Source organism: Rhineura floridana, chromosome 10, assembly GCF_030035675.1.
Source record: "Rhineura floridana isolate rRhiFlo1 chromosome 10, rRhiFlo1.hap2, whole genome shotgun sequence".
NCBI lineage: Eukaryota > Metazoa > Chordata > Lepidosauria > Squamata > Rhineuridae > Rhineura > Rhineura floridana.
In genome coordinates, this window is record NC_084489.1 from 7222291 (window position 1) to 7238704 (window position 16414).

At 43.2% G+C, this 16414-nt stretch overlaps 1 protein-coding gene across 9 annotated transcripts in view; it reads right to left on the reverse strand.

Annotated features, from left to right (window-relative positions):
- Positions 1-16414, reverse strand: part of HECW1 (HECT, C2 and WW domain containing E3 ubiquitin protein ligase 1) — a 349770-nt gene that overhangs the window by 243315 nt on the left and 90041 nt on the right. For 2 of the 9 annotated variants that reach the window (XM_061586864.1, XM_061586863.1), the window contains exons 2-3: positions 12599-12656; positions 10237-10322 (exon numbers count right to left, since the gene is read on the reverse strand). The exons of 4 other annotated variants lie outside the window; for them this stretch is intronic. Coding sequence is in view for 3 of the 5 variants with exons in the window: in XM_061586860.1 (XP_061442844.1) it covers positions 12599-12625 (27 nt within the window). In the remaining 2 variants the exon portion in view is untranslated. Of the gene's footprint in view, positions 1-10236; positions 10323-12598; positions 12657-13216; positions 13301-16414 lie in introns of those variants that run through there. 3 more of the 9 variants (XM_061586859.1, XM_061586858.1, XM_061586860.1) reach the window with 2 other exon arrangements.

The window sequence follows — 16414 nt, forward strand, 5'->3', positions numbered from 1 at the left end:
TAACCTCTTGTAAAAAGCTTCTGTCTTTCAGCAATTTGGGGGGCCTTCTGAAAAGCATTCACATTCCCCAGTACCCATTCAGAACAATGGGAATGCTTTCTCTCCTCACTTTGAATTGGCTTGTGATATTATCACAGCGCCATATCTAACTGATCAGAGCTGGAAGGCAACTGGCAGACAAAAGCCAATTAGCAGAGGCAGTTGGCAGGGCTGTGGTGTGCTGCAGATTCAGCCTCTCAGCAGCAGCGTAACTGCTGCTTACCAAGATGGGCAGGCACACGGGTGAGAGCATTGGATTTGCTCTGGCAGTGCACACACATCACTCAAATCTTGCCACTGCCCCACCTTGCTGGCCGTTCTTTCCAGTTAGCAACTGTTATGAGCAGCCACAAAGGCAAGCATTGCAAACCCCAAGGGTTGAGCATGATGTGTACATGATGGCAACAGACCAATGTCTTCAGCTGAGACTGCTGCTGGGCAGCAGTGAAGCAATGAGTTGGGAATCCTGAGTGCTGTACCCTTCTTCTGCCCGTTGCCTTTTCTCCTCACAATCTGTTGCCCTAGACCAGCCTTTCCCAACTAGTGGGCCACCAGATGTGGTTGGACCACAACTCCCATCAGCCTCAGCCAGCATTGCCAATGGTGAGGAAAGATGGGAATTGTGGTCCAACAACATCTGGTGGCCCACTAGTTGGGAAACGCTGCCCTAGACTGTTTGCGCCCTAGGGAGACTCATTTCTGATGACAAAGCCTGGATAGGAGAAAATAATGTTACTGCAGTAACAAGTTCTGGAGCAGCTGCCTTTGATGACTGTTCAGGAACTTCAGTTGATCAACAGACAGCAGCAATTAACTGGTACAGGTGAGAGATATCACATCATGCCAGTGTTTAAAGAGCTTTAGTGACTACCAATTTGTTACCACCCACAATTCAAAATGCTGATTCTAACATTTAAAGCTTTGAAGTAGTAGGACTGCCTCCTCCTATATGCACCTGCCCACCATTATGTTCCTCTTCCTAGTACCCTCTAGTATGGGGCTCAACAACCAGGCACCATGGTACTCAAGGAGGACTGTACTGGGAACTCCAGGCAGAGCATCCAGACTCTGAGATTTCATTTTTTTAAAAAATGAGTCTTTAGATTTCCTGGAAAGAAAGTTATGAAACAAAAACAAACCAAAAAGTATATCCCAACAAACTGAAATTTGGAAAAACAAGGAATTGGGAACCAAACAAATCTGACTCAAAACCGCCTATTATATGTACAGTAGGGGCCCCGATTTACGGTGCTTCACTTTACAGCGATTTGCTAATCTAGCGGTCTCAATTAGACGCAATTAGACTCTCAAAATTCAAAATGTGCCCCCTGTAGGGATGCGCTAGAATTCCACCCAATCTGGATTTGGTACCGAATGTTCCATTAATTTGCTTATTCGCTATCATTGCAGATCAGATATTTATTATTTATTTATTTATTGCATTTATATACCACCCCATAGTCAAAGCTGTCTGGGCGATTTACAACAATTAAAAACATTAAAAACAAGTATACAAATTTAAACCATTAAAACCCATAATAACCGATAAGCAAGTTAAAAACACGTTATTCAAATGCTGTTAAAATGCCTGGGGGAAGAGGAAAGTCTTGACCTGGTGCCAAAAAGATAACAGGGTTGGTGTCAGGCACACCTCGTCAGGTAGATCATTCCATAATTTGGGGGCCACCACTGAGAAGACCCTCTCCCTTGTTGCCATCCTACGAGCTTCCCTCGGAGTAGGCACCCGGAGGAGGACCTCTGATGTTGAGCGTAGTGTACAGATGGGTTCGTGTCGGGAGTGACATTGCATCAGGTATTGTGGTCCCAAGCCATGTAAGGCTTTATAGATTAAAACCAGCACCTTGAATCAGGCTAGGAAACATACAGGCAGCCAATGCAAGCAGGCCAGAATCGGTTTTATATGTTCGGACCATCTGGTCCCTGTTACCAATCTGGCTGCTGCAGTTTGCAAAAGCTGCAGTTTCCAAAGCATTTTCAAAGGCAGCCCCACATAGAGTGCATCACAGTAATCTAGCTTGGAGGTTAGCAGAGCATGGACAACTGAAGCAAGGTTATCCCTGTCCAGATAGGGGCACAGCTGGGCCACCAACCAGAGTTGTTAGAAGGCACTCCATGCCACCAAGACTACCTGAGCCTCAAGTGACAGGGATGGTTCTAGGAGAACCCCCAAGCTACAAACCTGCTCCTTCAGGGGGAGTGCAACCCCATCCAGGACAGGTTGGACATCCACCATCTGTTCAGAAGAACCACCCACTAACAGCATCTCAGTCTTGTCTGGATTGAGCCTCAGTTTATTAGCCCTCATCCAGTCCATTGTCGCAGCCAGGCACTGGTTCAGCACATTGACAGCCTCACCTGAAGAGGATGAAAAGGAGAAATAGAGTTGGGTGTCATCAGCGTACTGATGGCAACGCACTCCAAAACTCCAGATGACCCCACCCAACGGTTTCATGTAGATGTTGAACAGCATGGGGGACAGAACTGACCCCTGCAAAACCCCACACTGTAGAATCCATGGGGCCGAGCAATGTTCCCCAAGCACCACCTTCTGGAGCCGACTCGCCAAGTAGAAGTGGAACCACTGCCATGCAGTACCTCCCACTCCCAACTCAGCCAGTCATCCCAGAAGGATACAATGGTCGATGGTATCGAAAGCCACTGAGAGATCAAGGAGAATCAACAGAGTCACACTCCCCCTTCTCTCTCCAGACAGAGGTCATCATACAGGGCGACCAAGGCTGTTTCCGTGCCAAAACCAGGCCTGAAACCCAACTGAAATGGATCCAGATAATCGGTCTCATCCAAGAGTGTCTGGAGCTGGCCTGCAACCACTCGTTCAAGGACCTTGCCCAGGAATGGAACATTTGCCACTGGCCTATAGTTATTAAGATTTTCTGGGTCCAGGGAAGGTCTCTTCAGGAGTGGTCTCACTACTGCCTCTTTCAGGTGGCCAGGGACCACTCCCTCTCGCAGAGAGGCATTAATCATTTCCCTGGCCCAGCCAGCTATTCCATCCCTGCTAGCTTTTATTAGCCAAGAAGGGCAAGGATCCAATACAGAAGTGGTTGTACGAACCTGTCCAAGCACCTTGTCAATGTCCTCAAGCTGTATCAACTGAAACTCATCCAAGAAATCAAGACAAGGCTGTGCTCTGGATACCTCACTTGATTCACCTGCTATAACACTGGAGTCTAAGTCCTGGCGAATGCTAAAGATTTTATCCTGGCAGTGCTTAGCAAATTCATTACAGCGGGCCTCAGATGGTTCTACCATGTCCTTGGGACCAGCATGTAATAGCCCCTGGACAATTCTGAAGAGTTCCGCTGGGCGGCAGAGTGATGATTTGATAGTGGCAGCAAAGTATTGTTTTTTTTGCTGCCCTCACTGCCCCTAAATACAGCTTACAATAGGCACTTACCAGTGTGACCGCATCCACCAAGAGTTCGTCTCCATCTGCACTCAAACCGTCTCCTATATTGTTTCATCGCTCTCAGCTCTGGGGTAAGCCATACCACCTCTACACAGGAGAGGGAGCTCAGGAGCAATCATGTCAACCACCCGGATCATTTCTGTATTCCACAGTTCAACCAGGGTTTTCAGTTTTATGTAGCGATTTTCCATGGATTTTTTCAGATTTTTTCCTGACATTTCCTTCAATTTATATTTCCTTTCAAAATATTAATATTACTATCAATTATTTTTCTGAGGGTGAAAAATGGATCATAAAAGCAGCGGCTTGAAGAACAAACTCAAACTAATACCAGCCTGTTGTGTTGAGGTATTTTTTGTAGGTTTTAATGGTATTTATTTTTGTTTTGCTTTTTTATTACTGGCTGTTAACTGAATCTGTTCTACTAATTTATTGTTTTATTAGCATTTGTGATTTTAATAAGGCATACGTTTTAAAATGCCATTAGCCACTTTGAGACCCCAGGACTGAGAAATGGGATTACAAATAAAACAAAAGGTACAGGCAAGTGAAATATTCATATTCACCCACTTTGGTCCACTACTCCTCTAGTGTAAATTGCATCACCCACTCCACCATTTTACTATTTTTTGGAGGAAACTCACATTTGAAGACACAGGTTTGCCACCATCATACATAGTTCTACACTAAATTCTCCTTTTTTTGCATTCTTTAAAGCTTACAGGTGCAAGCTCTTTTGGTAAGAGAGTACCTTATATTCCTGACGCAAGACAAATGTTATATGGGCTTTCTTCTTATACAGCGGAAGGAGAAAATGTCCCCCAAATATAAGAATCCCCAGAGGAGACACCAAGGCGTAGAGGCTATGGCTGATTCAAGCACGTCCTCTATAGAACGTAGGATACATTAGGCTGTAGCAAGGATTAAACCGATGAAGGGGCAAAGTAAAATTAACCCTTCTCTTCCCCAGTGCATCAGCTGTGTCTGCCTGCTCATATGCTGCAGTGGCAAGTATTCAAATTAGCTTGCTTGCTTGTTCTCCAGAGCAGCAAAAGTAGGCAAGTACTCTTGTATAGCATAAGAGTGCGGAGACATTTCTTGGCCGCTGCAATACTCTCTGAGATGATGTGGATTATCTTGATGGGTGGCAACCCAATTTACATCAGAGGGTTCAGTGAGAAAGAATATCCTCTTTCAACAGCTGTGTTCTGTTGTGATAAAGGAGGTGTTTCCCTTTATGCTTGATAAATAGCAACACTTCTGCTTTTTGTGCTGCCAGGAGATGATTTATGATGTCCTTAGCAATCCATTTACTCACTTTCAATGCATGCGTTTGGGATTTCTTAAATTATGCGTTAAGGAGCTACACTGTTTCACTTTTAACTGGCTTTCTAAACAGAAGGCTTAAGACCTGTTAAGGTCTGGATGGAATGCTATTAATCAAGGCAGCCAACTACACCCAGTAAGACTATATTTAATCACATTTTCCCCTGATCTTCCCATTTATGCATTAGGGGTATCACTGAATTAAGCGGGCTGTGAGGTTGTGCTTTCCCACCAGCCCAGCCCCTGCCCTTGGTCTGTTAGCAGAACATAGGAAGCTGTCTTGTACTGAGTCAGACCACGGCTCCATCTAGCTCAGTACTGTCTACACGGACTGACAGCAGCTCTGCAGGGTTTCAGACATGTGACATTCCCAGCCCTGCCTAGATATGCCAGGGATTGTACCTGGGACCTTCTGCATACAAAGCCGAAGCTCTACCACTGAGGTAGTGTGGATGTCTGAAACAGTAAAGTCTACATATGTAGACCTCTACTTACCTAGGCTTCCACAGATCTGGAGGGGAGGGTGAATGAATGAATGAATGAATGAATGAATGAATGAATGAATGAATGAATGAATGAATGAATGAATGAATGAAACTTTATTTTTACCCCGCCCTTTTTCCACACTGGAACTCAGGGCGGCTTACAAATAAAACTACATGTAGTTAAAAACATAGAAATACATACAATTAAAATACGATTAAACAATGCACAACCTTAAAACCGTAAAAGGCACTTAAAAATCTAAAAACAATTTAAAATAATACAAATAATAATATAAAACAATAAAACAAGCCTTGTAAAGCCCAATCCTAAACACCTTCTATCCCAAAAGCCTGTCGGAATAAAAAAGTCTTTACTTGCCGATGGAAGGATGGCAAGGAGGGGGCCATTCGTGCCTCCCTAGGAAGGGAGTTCCAGAACCTAGGAGCAGCCACTGAGAAGGCCCTATCTCGCGTACCCACCAATCGCACTTGCGAGGGTGTTCGGACTGAGAGAAGGGCCTCTCCTGAAGATCTCAGGGCCCGGGCAGGCTCATACAGAGAGATACAGTCTGACAAATAGCCTGGACCTGGGCCGTATAGGGCTTTAAAGGTCAAAACCAGCACTTTGAATTGTGACCGGAAACAAACTGGCAGCCAGTGGAGCTGTTGTAACAAGGGAGTTGTATGGTCCCTGTAACCAGCCCCTGTTAACACTCTGGCTGCAGCTCTTTGTACCAGTTTAAGTTTCCGAACAGTTTTCAAAGGCAGCCCCACATAGATCGCGTTACAGTAGTCTAAACGGGATGTAACTAAGGCATGCATCACCATAGTCAAATCAGGCATTTCCAGGAATGGGCGCAGCTGGCGCACCAGTCTTAAATGGGCAAAGGCACTCCTGGCCACGGCCGAGACCTGGGCCTCCAAGTTCAGAGCTGAGTCCAGGAGCACACCCAAACTGCGAACCTGTGTCTTCAGGGGGAGTGTAACCCCATCCAGCACAGGTTGAATCCCTATTCCCTGATCTGCCCTTCGACGGACCAGGAGCACCTCTGTCTTGTCTGGATTTAGTTTCAATTTGTTCGCCCTCATCCAGTCCATCACTGATGCCAGGCACTGGTTCAGGACCAGGACAGCTTCCTTGGCTTTAGGTGGAAAGGAGAAATAGGGTGCATATCACTGGAGGCAAGGCCAAAGGCGCAGCCCCTAAGAGATGACACTGTTATTACATATTTGATTTGCCTTTAATTTGCTTGGGAACATACAACTTGGGGCATCTGTTTCCCTTCTCTAAATCCTTCTTTTCCCCAATGTCTCAGCTGTGTCTGCCTCAGTTCGAATTATATGAATGGCAATTATGTGAAGATGCTCAGAATCACTGATGCAGGCCTTTGCCCCATCCCAGAAATAAAATCTCCAGGGCACCTTGTTTTAGAATACAAAAGGCGGTCAGCACTCAAAAACCCAGAAAAAAAGAAGAAAAAAATCCCCAGATACTTATAATAGTCATTATTAAAGACTTAAGCATTTTTGCTTAAGATCTCTACAAACAGTTTTAATTTCATCCCGACAAAGGCCCAATACAGTAGAGGCTGAAACTCATTGGGCTGGTTTTAAGAAATAAATTGTCTCACACATTTTTCTCCTACTTTTTTCTGGCCACTTTATTTGAGAAACAAGTTAACTAAATACATTTGAAATGGGTGTGAATTGGTAGTGTCAAAAGAATGCAATTAAGTAAACTGCTATCAATTTTGAAGGAGCAGAACACAAGTGCATTGGGGTGGAATTGCTTTGTAACAGGTATATACAGCCTGAGACAAGAAGTTGATGAAGTAGCCCCCTTGAGATTTTGCCTGGAAAGACAAGGGAGATGTCCATCTAAAGCTGTACACAGAACTGAGAGCTGGGCAGGTGGGTTGTTTCCTAGCAACTACTAGGCACCATCTGCACAACTTAATAGCTGCCCCACCACTTCCTGGAGCATCAACAGGGACCTGAACTAGAGCACATGTCAGTTCTGGTTTCCTCCTCTGGCAAGGGAGGACATGTCCTGCCAGGTAGGCACTGTGCCTTAGCCTCCACTTTGACCTGCTGCCATCACCGTTCCTGAGGTCCTGGAAGTAATTTGAGGGTATGGATCTGGAGGACATCCAACACAATAAGAGTGTGTCAGATCCCCTGAATCTCCAGCCTCAGCAAAGGAGTCACCTTCCCAGGTGGTCTAAAGGTGAGATCTGCCTGAAACATGATATATAAATGAAATGCCATAAATAAATAAATGGGGTGGGGGTTGTTCACTGACCCCTCTTGACCCCCACAGGGGCCAGTGATGGAGTTCTCCTCTCAGAAATAGGTCCCATGTGGTTCTGGTCTGATCCTGATGGAGAAAGTAACCACATGCTTGAGAATGAAACTGAGTCTTAGACAGGCATCATCTCTGTTGTCTTTTTGGCACCTACTGGAGACCTTCTTTCAACAAGACTTTTAAGTAGAGTCCTTATCCCAGTCTGCATCTGTATTGTAGCTGTTTTTAATATGTTTTTAAAGATGTTTTGTTTTTATGATTTTTTAAAAAATGTTTCTAGTGTTTTATCACTGTTGTCTGCTGCCCTGTGCAACCTTTGGGAGGAAGGGTGGAATATACAATTGATTGGTTGGTTGGTTGGTTGATTGGAGCCAGGGGCAAACAGAATGAGGTCACAGGTACTGCCAGCCAACAAGGCTCGTAAGGTAATAGTTCTCCTTTCTTTCCTACGTCTCAGTGAAAAAGACAAGTCTGCGGCTCTCACCAAGTGACAGAATATATTGCTTTTCCACATAAGATTCAGTGGTGCCATCTCTTACTAAGCTCAGATGAATTTCTTATGTACCTATTTGCAAGGCAGGCTGAATATGTAATAAATACATTTATATACTTTTTAATGAAATATATCATAATGTGGTAGTTTTACAGCCTGGTTTTTACCACAATACTCAGAAGCAAGTTTCATTGATTTTGGAGAGGTTTACTTCCAGGTACTTATGGTCGATTGCAGTTATTAGCTACAAGGCATGTATTTCTACGATGAGTAAGATGTGGAAAGTGTACTGTTCTTTGAGCCCAAGGCTACCCTTGAACATAGGTATGCAGGAAAAATGGTTATGATGCATTAGAATGTGCATACTGAAACAGAAAAGAATTAGGGAGATGCACACATGAGAATCAGGACAGCTATGAGAGGCTTCAAGTAGAGATAAGAAAATAGCTGGACAGTGCTAGGCATACGCCGGGGGGTAAAGAAAGGCCGGGGAAGGAACTGGCAAACCCACCCCATATATACGGTCTGCCTTGTAAACGTCGCAAGACGCCACCCTAAGAGTCAGAAACAACTCACACTAAAAGTGCAGGGACACCTTCACCTTCTCAGTATTAGGAATTCTTTGAATTGCTAGGAAATGGGCAGGACTTCTGGGGAAATAGTGACAACTGTAAGGAGTGTGTGGGTGACCAGGAGCAGATGGGCATATCAGGTAAAATGGAAGGTGTTAGTAAGGAGTGGATAAATGCTGGAGGGAATGGGGATCTGGACCCCAGTGGTAGTCAGTGAGGTAGCACTATGGGAAGTAAGACATCACTACTGAGTGGTGACCAAGGAGGAAGGGGACTCAGCATCCTTTACCAATGGATATCACAAGGCAGTGGGTAGGAGATGCTAGGTTAGCATATTGTAGGAAAGGGCCATGATGGCAGGAGCCCTTGCTAGGCATTACTAGCCATTTAGTAGCTGTGTACCTGGTTTAGTACACATACTTCCACTAGTGATAGTTGAGTCACTTCGCACTAGCAGCAAACTTTTTCTTCCCAGTGCACACTGTGTTGGCCACTGCTGGAAAACAATGTAGAAGCAAAGATGCAAGAAAGAGCACCAGGATTCCTTCATAAAGTGGGCCAGCTGTTACACCTATGCAGATTTTTCATTTCTGTGTACATTCCAGAGACCAGACATCCTTCCATATTAGCAACTACGAGCACAGTGCAGAACTTAGAAAAAAATATGAATGCAATTATTGTAAAGTGACTGCATGTATTTCTTCAAGAACCGCAGCATTCACTCGGACAACTAGCCACGAAGAAAAAGAACTTAGGGTTTTTTTGAGTGTCAGAATGGAAAAGCCCACATGCAGAAGTTAAATCACAATGAGATTAAAGAACATAATGAGATGTTCATATTATAAAATGCAGACAGTTATTGGAAATCTTTATTTTCTAGAAATTGAAGTAGTTCTATGATTCAGGAACAAAGGAGAATGTAGTAAGAAACAAATCCCAAAATACTTCATTTATTATGGAGACAAAAACAGCACTAGGGAAAACACTGCCACATGTTCTGAGTTTGTACAAATGAATAGTAATTTGGAAGCACTAGGCTCAGCAAAAATATGTATATAAAAACCGGAATCTACTGCATGCTCAGCATCTATTATCATACATATACTACTTAATTGCTGCAAAGTTCATATATTGTGCACATTGTGACAGCTGATTTATGTGCTGTGATGACTTTGAATCAAGTCAAGGCCAATAATTCCGTGAATTTAGACAAACGCCTACCTGAGTGGTAGGTGCATTATCTGTGTTTGGCTCAATGTGAATATCAGCAAATCCAATGCTCCAGCTGCATACTGCTCCTTGTTTAATAAATGCCATAGCTAGATTTTTAAAATAGCATTTGTGGGAAGACACTGAAAAAGCACATGTTTACAGATAATGAGGCTTCTGAAGATGTTGTTTTTGAAGATGTCATAATTTCAAAATGAAGAGTTTTTTTAAGGCTTCTGTATAATGCAGGGGTGGGGAACCTCAATCCTGAGGAAGGAATGCTACCCTCCAGGCCTCTCTACTAAGCCCATGAAACACCCCTAGACAACACCTGCTCATCAAGTCACACCACTCACCAGCTCTGCTCTGCACCCTCCCTGAGTCGTTTTGCCTGGCTGGAATGTGCCCTTCAACTGTGATGATGATGCCTCTTGTCTTATGCCTGTGGATGGAGGATGAAAAGGTGTATGGGCTAGGGATGGAGGAGAACTCAGTCCAAATTGAACATGCGACTGGATGTTTAAAAAATCTGCCCATCTGTTCTCTTTATGGAATGATCCTGAAGGCTTTCCACTTTGTTATCCGACACTGGGTTTAAAAAAAAAAATCATTGAAGGTTTAATGCTACAGAGATTAACAGGGAATCCTACAGAGTCTCACTCACATTAAGAAGATGTTCTAGGGTTCCCTGTCAATTTCTCTAGTATCAACCCTCCTTCCTCCTCAAAAAAAAAAAATCTAAAAGGGTGGGAGAAGCTGCGAGCCACGAGAGAAGCTAAATGCAGCATGGCCTCTCTGGGCCTCTCTGCAGCTTTCTCAGAGGAGAACAAGGGAAGCTAGATTGCTCATGGAAGGGGATCCACCTCCCCAGCCCAGGCTACAGTGTTTTCTGCCCTTTCTAACAGTGCAGCGGTAGTTGGGGGAACTGGATTTGGGACAGCCTGCGCCATCACAGGAAGCCCAGTGGAGCCAATAGTAAGCCGGGAACAGCAGGGAGGGGAAGGCCTGAAGTCCCAACCCTCCATTCCCCCACAAGTTTAGAACACATAACCTCTGGTTCCCGGTTCTGTATCGAACTGGAACTAAGCAGAAATTTGTGGGAAAAAGACGCATCAACATGGAATTTCATTCCATTTTGATGGAATGTAAGCAGATCGGGCCCAGATAGCAGATCCCAGCCCTTGTGTGGGCAAGGGCAAAGTAGAAGCCTGTGAGGTTTGTGTGGCTAGAATGCAGCCTATTTTGCTAAAGGTAAGAGTCACATCCATTGCTCTATCCCCTTTGGCCACTGGCCCTGCCCAGTACTGGCATGCGGCCCCTGAAAGGACACCCATGAGGGAATGTGACCCTCAGGTTCCCTACCCCTGGTATAATGCAAGAGTGGGGGATCTTTTTGGTGAAAATGCTACACACAGAGACAACTTTAAATTGTCCAGTGGGGCCATATAAAAACAGATTGGACTGTTCTTAAACAGAGATAAATTCACGTAATGTTTCACATCCTCTCTCTCACACACACATATGCATGCACTCATACAGGCTTGCTAACTTATGTATGCAGACATGACAGTCCAGGAGACTTCCAGTTTAGAGGGAGTAGTATATGAAATTGGAAGGTAACAGGTTGTATACATCCATATCTGGAATCAAAAGTTTCACTGGCACCAGCCAGGTGATTCACAGGAAAGACAGCAACAGCACTCCCACATCAAAAGAGTGCTCTGTGTTGACTGGGAAAGAACTCACAAACAAATGGAGTGGTTATTAGAGGGTAGGTGTGCTCCTAACAACAGAAGTGAAAACAGATCCTAAGTGTGATGGAAATCATTTTAATACACAAAGGCTCAGTTCACATGTAATACTACGCCAAACCATGGCCTAGCACAAATGTGTGAGCTCCCACAGAGGACACAGAAGCCTCTTTGCTCCTCTCCCAGTCGTGCTGCTGCTGCATTGCTGTGACCTAAGCCATGGTTTGGTTTTGCATATTGTCTGAACCCTATCTCATGGCTGTCTCCTGCAGACAAACTGCAAGATGTAAACCAAGAACAAACCTTGGTTACAGCCATGGTTTGTCTGAAGCAAAACACGAGCTTGGGTTTGGACAACATGCCAAGCCAAACCATAGCTTAGCCAATAGCAGCAGGAGTGGAGAAGAAGTAAAGCAGATGTGATCTTCTCTCATTCATGCTGAACCATGGTTTGGCTTAGCACATTGTCCAAATTGGGACATTGTTTGCCCTGAAAACAGAAGCCTCCACATGCAGGAAAAGTGTGTCAAAACTACCTTTCATCACACTTGATACTGCATGCCTGTCTTCATTCAGAGTCAAGCTACTACTTAAGTGGCATCCCACAGAAGTTCTGCTTCTTTAATTAGGTTTCTTTAAATAGATATATATATTTACCTAGGAGGCCTTTCCATGTCCCTTAAAAGCCACAAATGGGTCAGGGACTGAACAAAGCCAGAGGTTAACATGGGGGAACTGTATTGCAACAGACAGAAACAGAAGAGGGCTCAATTTGGCCAGCGGGCACAAAGTTCCCTACTCATGCTTAAACAGACCCAAGGTGTCTAAATTGGATACCCACATCTGATCTTTGAACAGTGTTTACTTAGGGCACCCACAACCAGCTCTGGGCTATGGCACATTCCATGGTTGTGGATTTATAATGGAATGACATGGATGGTTGTTATAATCAGAAAAACACACTGACCTTAACACTACACAGGTGGAGCAGCATAACGACTCGTCAATTGTAAGTGCATCAATTCCTGGGGAAAAGTTCAATGAGGTTAACTTAGTGTGCATCCCAAAGTAACATATTAATACAGAGACATATATTTATGAAAAAAGAACATTGTGTTCCCCCCCCAAATATATCTCATCTATGCCAATGTGGATTCATTTATGTTTCGGGTTATTTTATGTTGTGTTATTTTTTATCATCTTCCTGTTAACTTACTGCTGCACACTTGGATGGTAAGCTAATAAAGCCTGCAGTGTTAAATAGTTAAAAGTTCTTCATTTGGTCTAAGAAAACCTTGTAACTCAATCAGTGTTATTAATTTGAAGTACTATTATTTATAGAAATAATAAGAAGTAACACGGACAGGGCTCAAAGTAGTGTCAGAAAACAATTTTCATTTAATTCTATATTCTTGAAGCTTTGCATATTATTAATGGTGCAATACATTAAACACTAAAAAGTAGATGTTTCTAAACTTCACTGAAATAAATAGGATTTAGACCTATCTATCTTTTTCAGGATCACACAGTAAGCTGCTATTCATAAGGTGATTCAATGACAGACTTTATCTGCTACCATCCTTACCAGCAATCATCAGAAGATGGCAGCGGAAGCAAGCCCATCTCAGTCAGCATTGTGTGACTGCACAGTTGCTGAGTGACTAACACCTCTTGGGGCATGTCTCTGCTGCGGAATTCTTGGAGAACACAATGAAGAAAACTGCATAAAGCATCCTGCAACATCAAACCAGATATAGGGCAGCCACAGCTCACCTAAGGTTGCATTTGTGCGTGGGAGACTCACAGAACTTTGGGTCTCAGTCATTGTGATATAGCACACTACAATGAAATCAATGGAGCTTATTTCCATGCTTTATACTTAGGAATGGGATGCCGTATTCACAAAGAACAACAGTGCCATACATGAGTGGATTTTATGTCCAAATAAAAGTGCTGAGAATCAGTTTAATGTACTACCTTAAATTTAAACTCTCAGGTGAAAGGCATTCAATGCAAGGCTTCATCCAATGATCTTAATGAGTGGGGATGGGGTGGGGCATTCATATACAAGGAGCTACTCCCTATGATACAATTCGCATTGTACTATGTACGCACACTTTAGAAAACTGTAAATTATCAAGCAACAATTACCGGGTTTGAACAAAATTTAAATGCATCTTTCAAGAGATTCATCTAAGTTAGTGATAACCACTTTCTACGTGATATAAGACTTGAATCTATCTTAACCCACACCAACTCTCCATCTAAATGGGCCTGCTTTGATGCAATTCTTAATTTTATTCCTAGAGAAATGGAAGCAAAATCACAGAAAATCTCATTCATTGTGGGCTGACAATAACTCCTCAGGGTGCAGTCCTATATGCAAGATCCACTGGCTGAGGGGCTGTAGGATTCATCAGAAGCCCCATGATGCTGAGGGAAAACAATGCCACAGTGCTTCTCCACTCCTGCTTCCCCTCCCCTCTATTGTTTGGAATGCTCTGCCAACAGATGTTCAGAAAGCACCTTCTGTTTTAACTTTTATACACCTGCTGAAAAACTTTCTGTTCCACCAAACTTATGCAAGGAATTCAGAAGATGTCTTTTTTCAATAGCTGACCTTTGTTTGTACTGTACATTTTAAAAACTTGTTTAACTTGATGTAAACTGCTTTGATGTTTGTAAATGAAATAGCAGTACACAAATATTCATAAATAAAATGAATAAAAAATTGTCCTGGACCCTCCCAGTCAATGCCCTTTCCATGTGGACTGTGTGTGCAATTGCACTGACCATTCTTTTTTCAGTGAATGATGGGTACTAGGAAAGGGAGAGAAAACCCTATGTGGATTTGAACCCACAACCTCCTGAGTACGTCTGTGACTGCTTTGTAGAGTGACTGCATCACTGTGTTCTCTTGTGTCTTGCTGCTGGTCTTGGCATATGTCTTTCATCAACTGCAGAGTGGGGTAAAGGAAAAATGTTTTCTGCTTGGGAGGATTTCAACCAGAAAAATCCTAAGTGTGTTAGTCACTGCTTTTGCAGACAATGTCACAGAGGTTCCTTGCTGTGCCTGTGGCAGCTGATTGGTTCTTTGTATTTCATGCACACTGGAGGCATGACAACATAATGAGCATGCCACTTGGCTCCCTCTGTGTGACAGCAGCATATAGGTGTTGGTGCTGGCTTGGTCCTGGTTGGGAGTGCTGGAGTTTCCAGGGGTGCTGTGGGTGTGTCTGCCATTTTAATACTGTTCTGGTATTTTCTGGTTGTGTGCTTTTACCTTTCCCTCCCAAGCTGACTATGTATTTAATATGATGATCATTCTGTCAGCATAGCAGCAGCATATCTCTGGTCCTGACTTAATGTGAGTATAGAATTACTCTTCCTATTTCTTTTCAGTCCATGAAGTTTTCTCAGAATATCAGTATACAATCCAATATTCGTTTTTTAAAAAAATGAATCCGATTACGTGTAAATGCTAGACCATCAAAATGACTCTGTTTGGCCTTAGCACACCCAGTAGACTGACATCATGAAATTAAAACAGCATGATCTAAGCAGAAGGAAAAACAGATTAACCAGCTTGTAGTGTTTTGAAATACCATGCTATAAAAATAATTCCATTTAAGTATATTCAATGAATTCTGGAGAGAGTCTTCAGAATACAAATAGCTCAAAATCAAATAAAGCTTCCTTTCCCAAAACTTCTGAATTATTTTTTAAAACTATGTCACTGCATTCCAGGTACATTTGGTGTTTTCAACAACAAATTAACTAGGAAGAGTTAAAGGCAAATGAACAAAAGAATAAAGAAAACTTTTCATCCTAAAGAAGGAGTGCCTAAGATGTGAAACAGGAGTAGAAAAAGAGGAAGGCCAAACAAGAGATGGACTGATTCCATAAAGGAAGCCACAGACCTGAAGTTACAAGATCTGAACAGGGTGGTTCATGACAGATGCTCTTGGAGGTCACTGATTCATAAGGTCGCCACAAGTCATAACTGACTTGAAGGGACATAACAACAACAAAAGATGTGAAACTACAGGTGTTGTTGGACGCCAGCCAATGTGGGAGTTGTAATCCAACTGTATCTAACAGGAGTTGCAGTCCAACAACAGCTGGAAGAACACAGGTCAGTCATCACTGTCCTAAAGGAAAGATTCCTGCAGTATAATTTCCCCACCAGTTCAGCTCATTCTGCATTTTTGTGTCTAGCCCTCACTGAGAATCCTAGCCCACGTTTGAGCTCTGGGTCTGCCCATAACTGCATGTTGTCAATCTATCTGTGTGCTCTTGTTATGAACCTAATTGCCATACTGAAAAAAGGACTTTCTATGGAATCTTGAACAAAACTAGGATAGAAATTAAACAATGAAATTTTTAATTGACTTATGACATCAAGGCAGAAGAGAGTCTAAGAAAAGAAAAGTGAGGACTGAGGAGAGATGCTGAGAGGATGGAGAGATGTAGGGGGATGCAGTAACGAAGAGGAAGCTGAATAAAGGAGAGGGATGTAGTAGGTGCAGGAAAGAAGGTGGGGGGGGGATAAAAACTGGTATAGGAAAAGTTGGGTACAGGAAGGCAGAGAGCAGCAAAGATAAGCCATTTCACCAATACAGCAAAAACTGTCTCAGGACTTCTCTATATCATGAGGACCCTCTTCGTCTTCTCTTGCACAGGATATTACCAGGTATATAATGTTTACAAGCTAACTGGTTCTAAACTTCAAATATTCTGATAATTCACTGCTGTGCTATCAAGTTACCTGAGAAAATAAAAA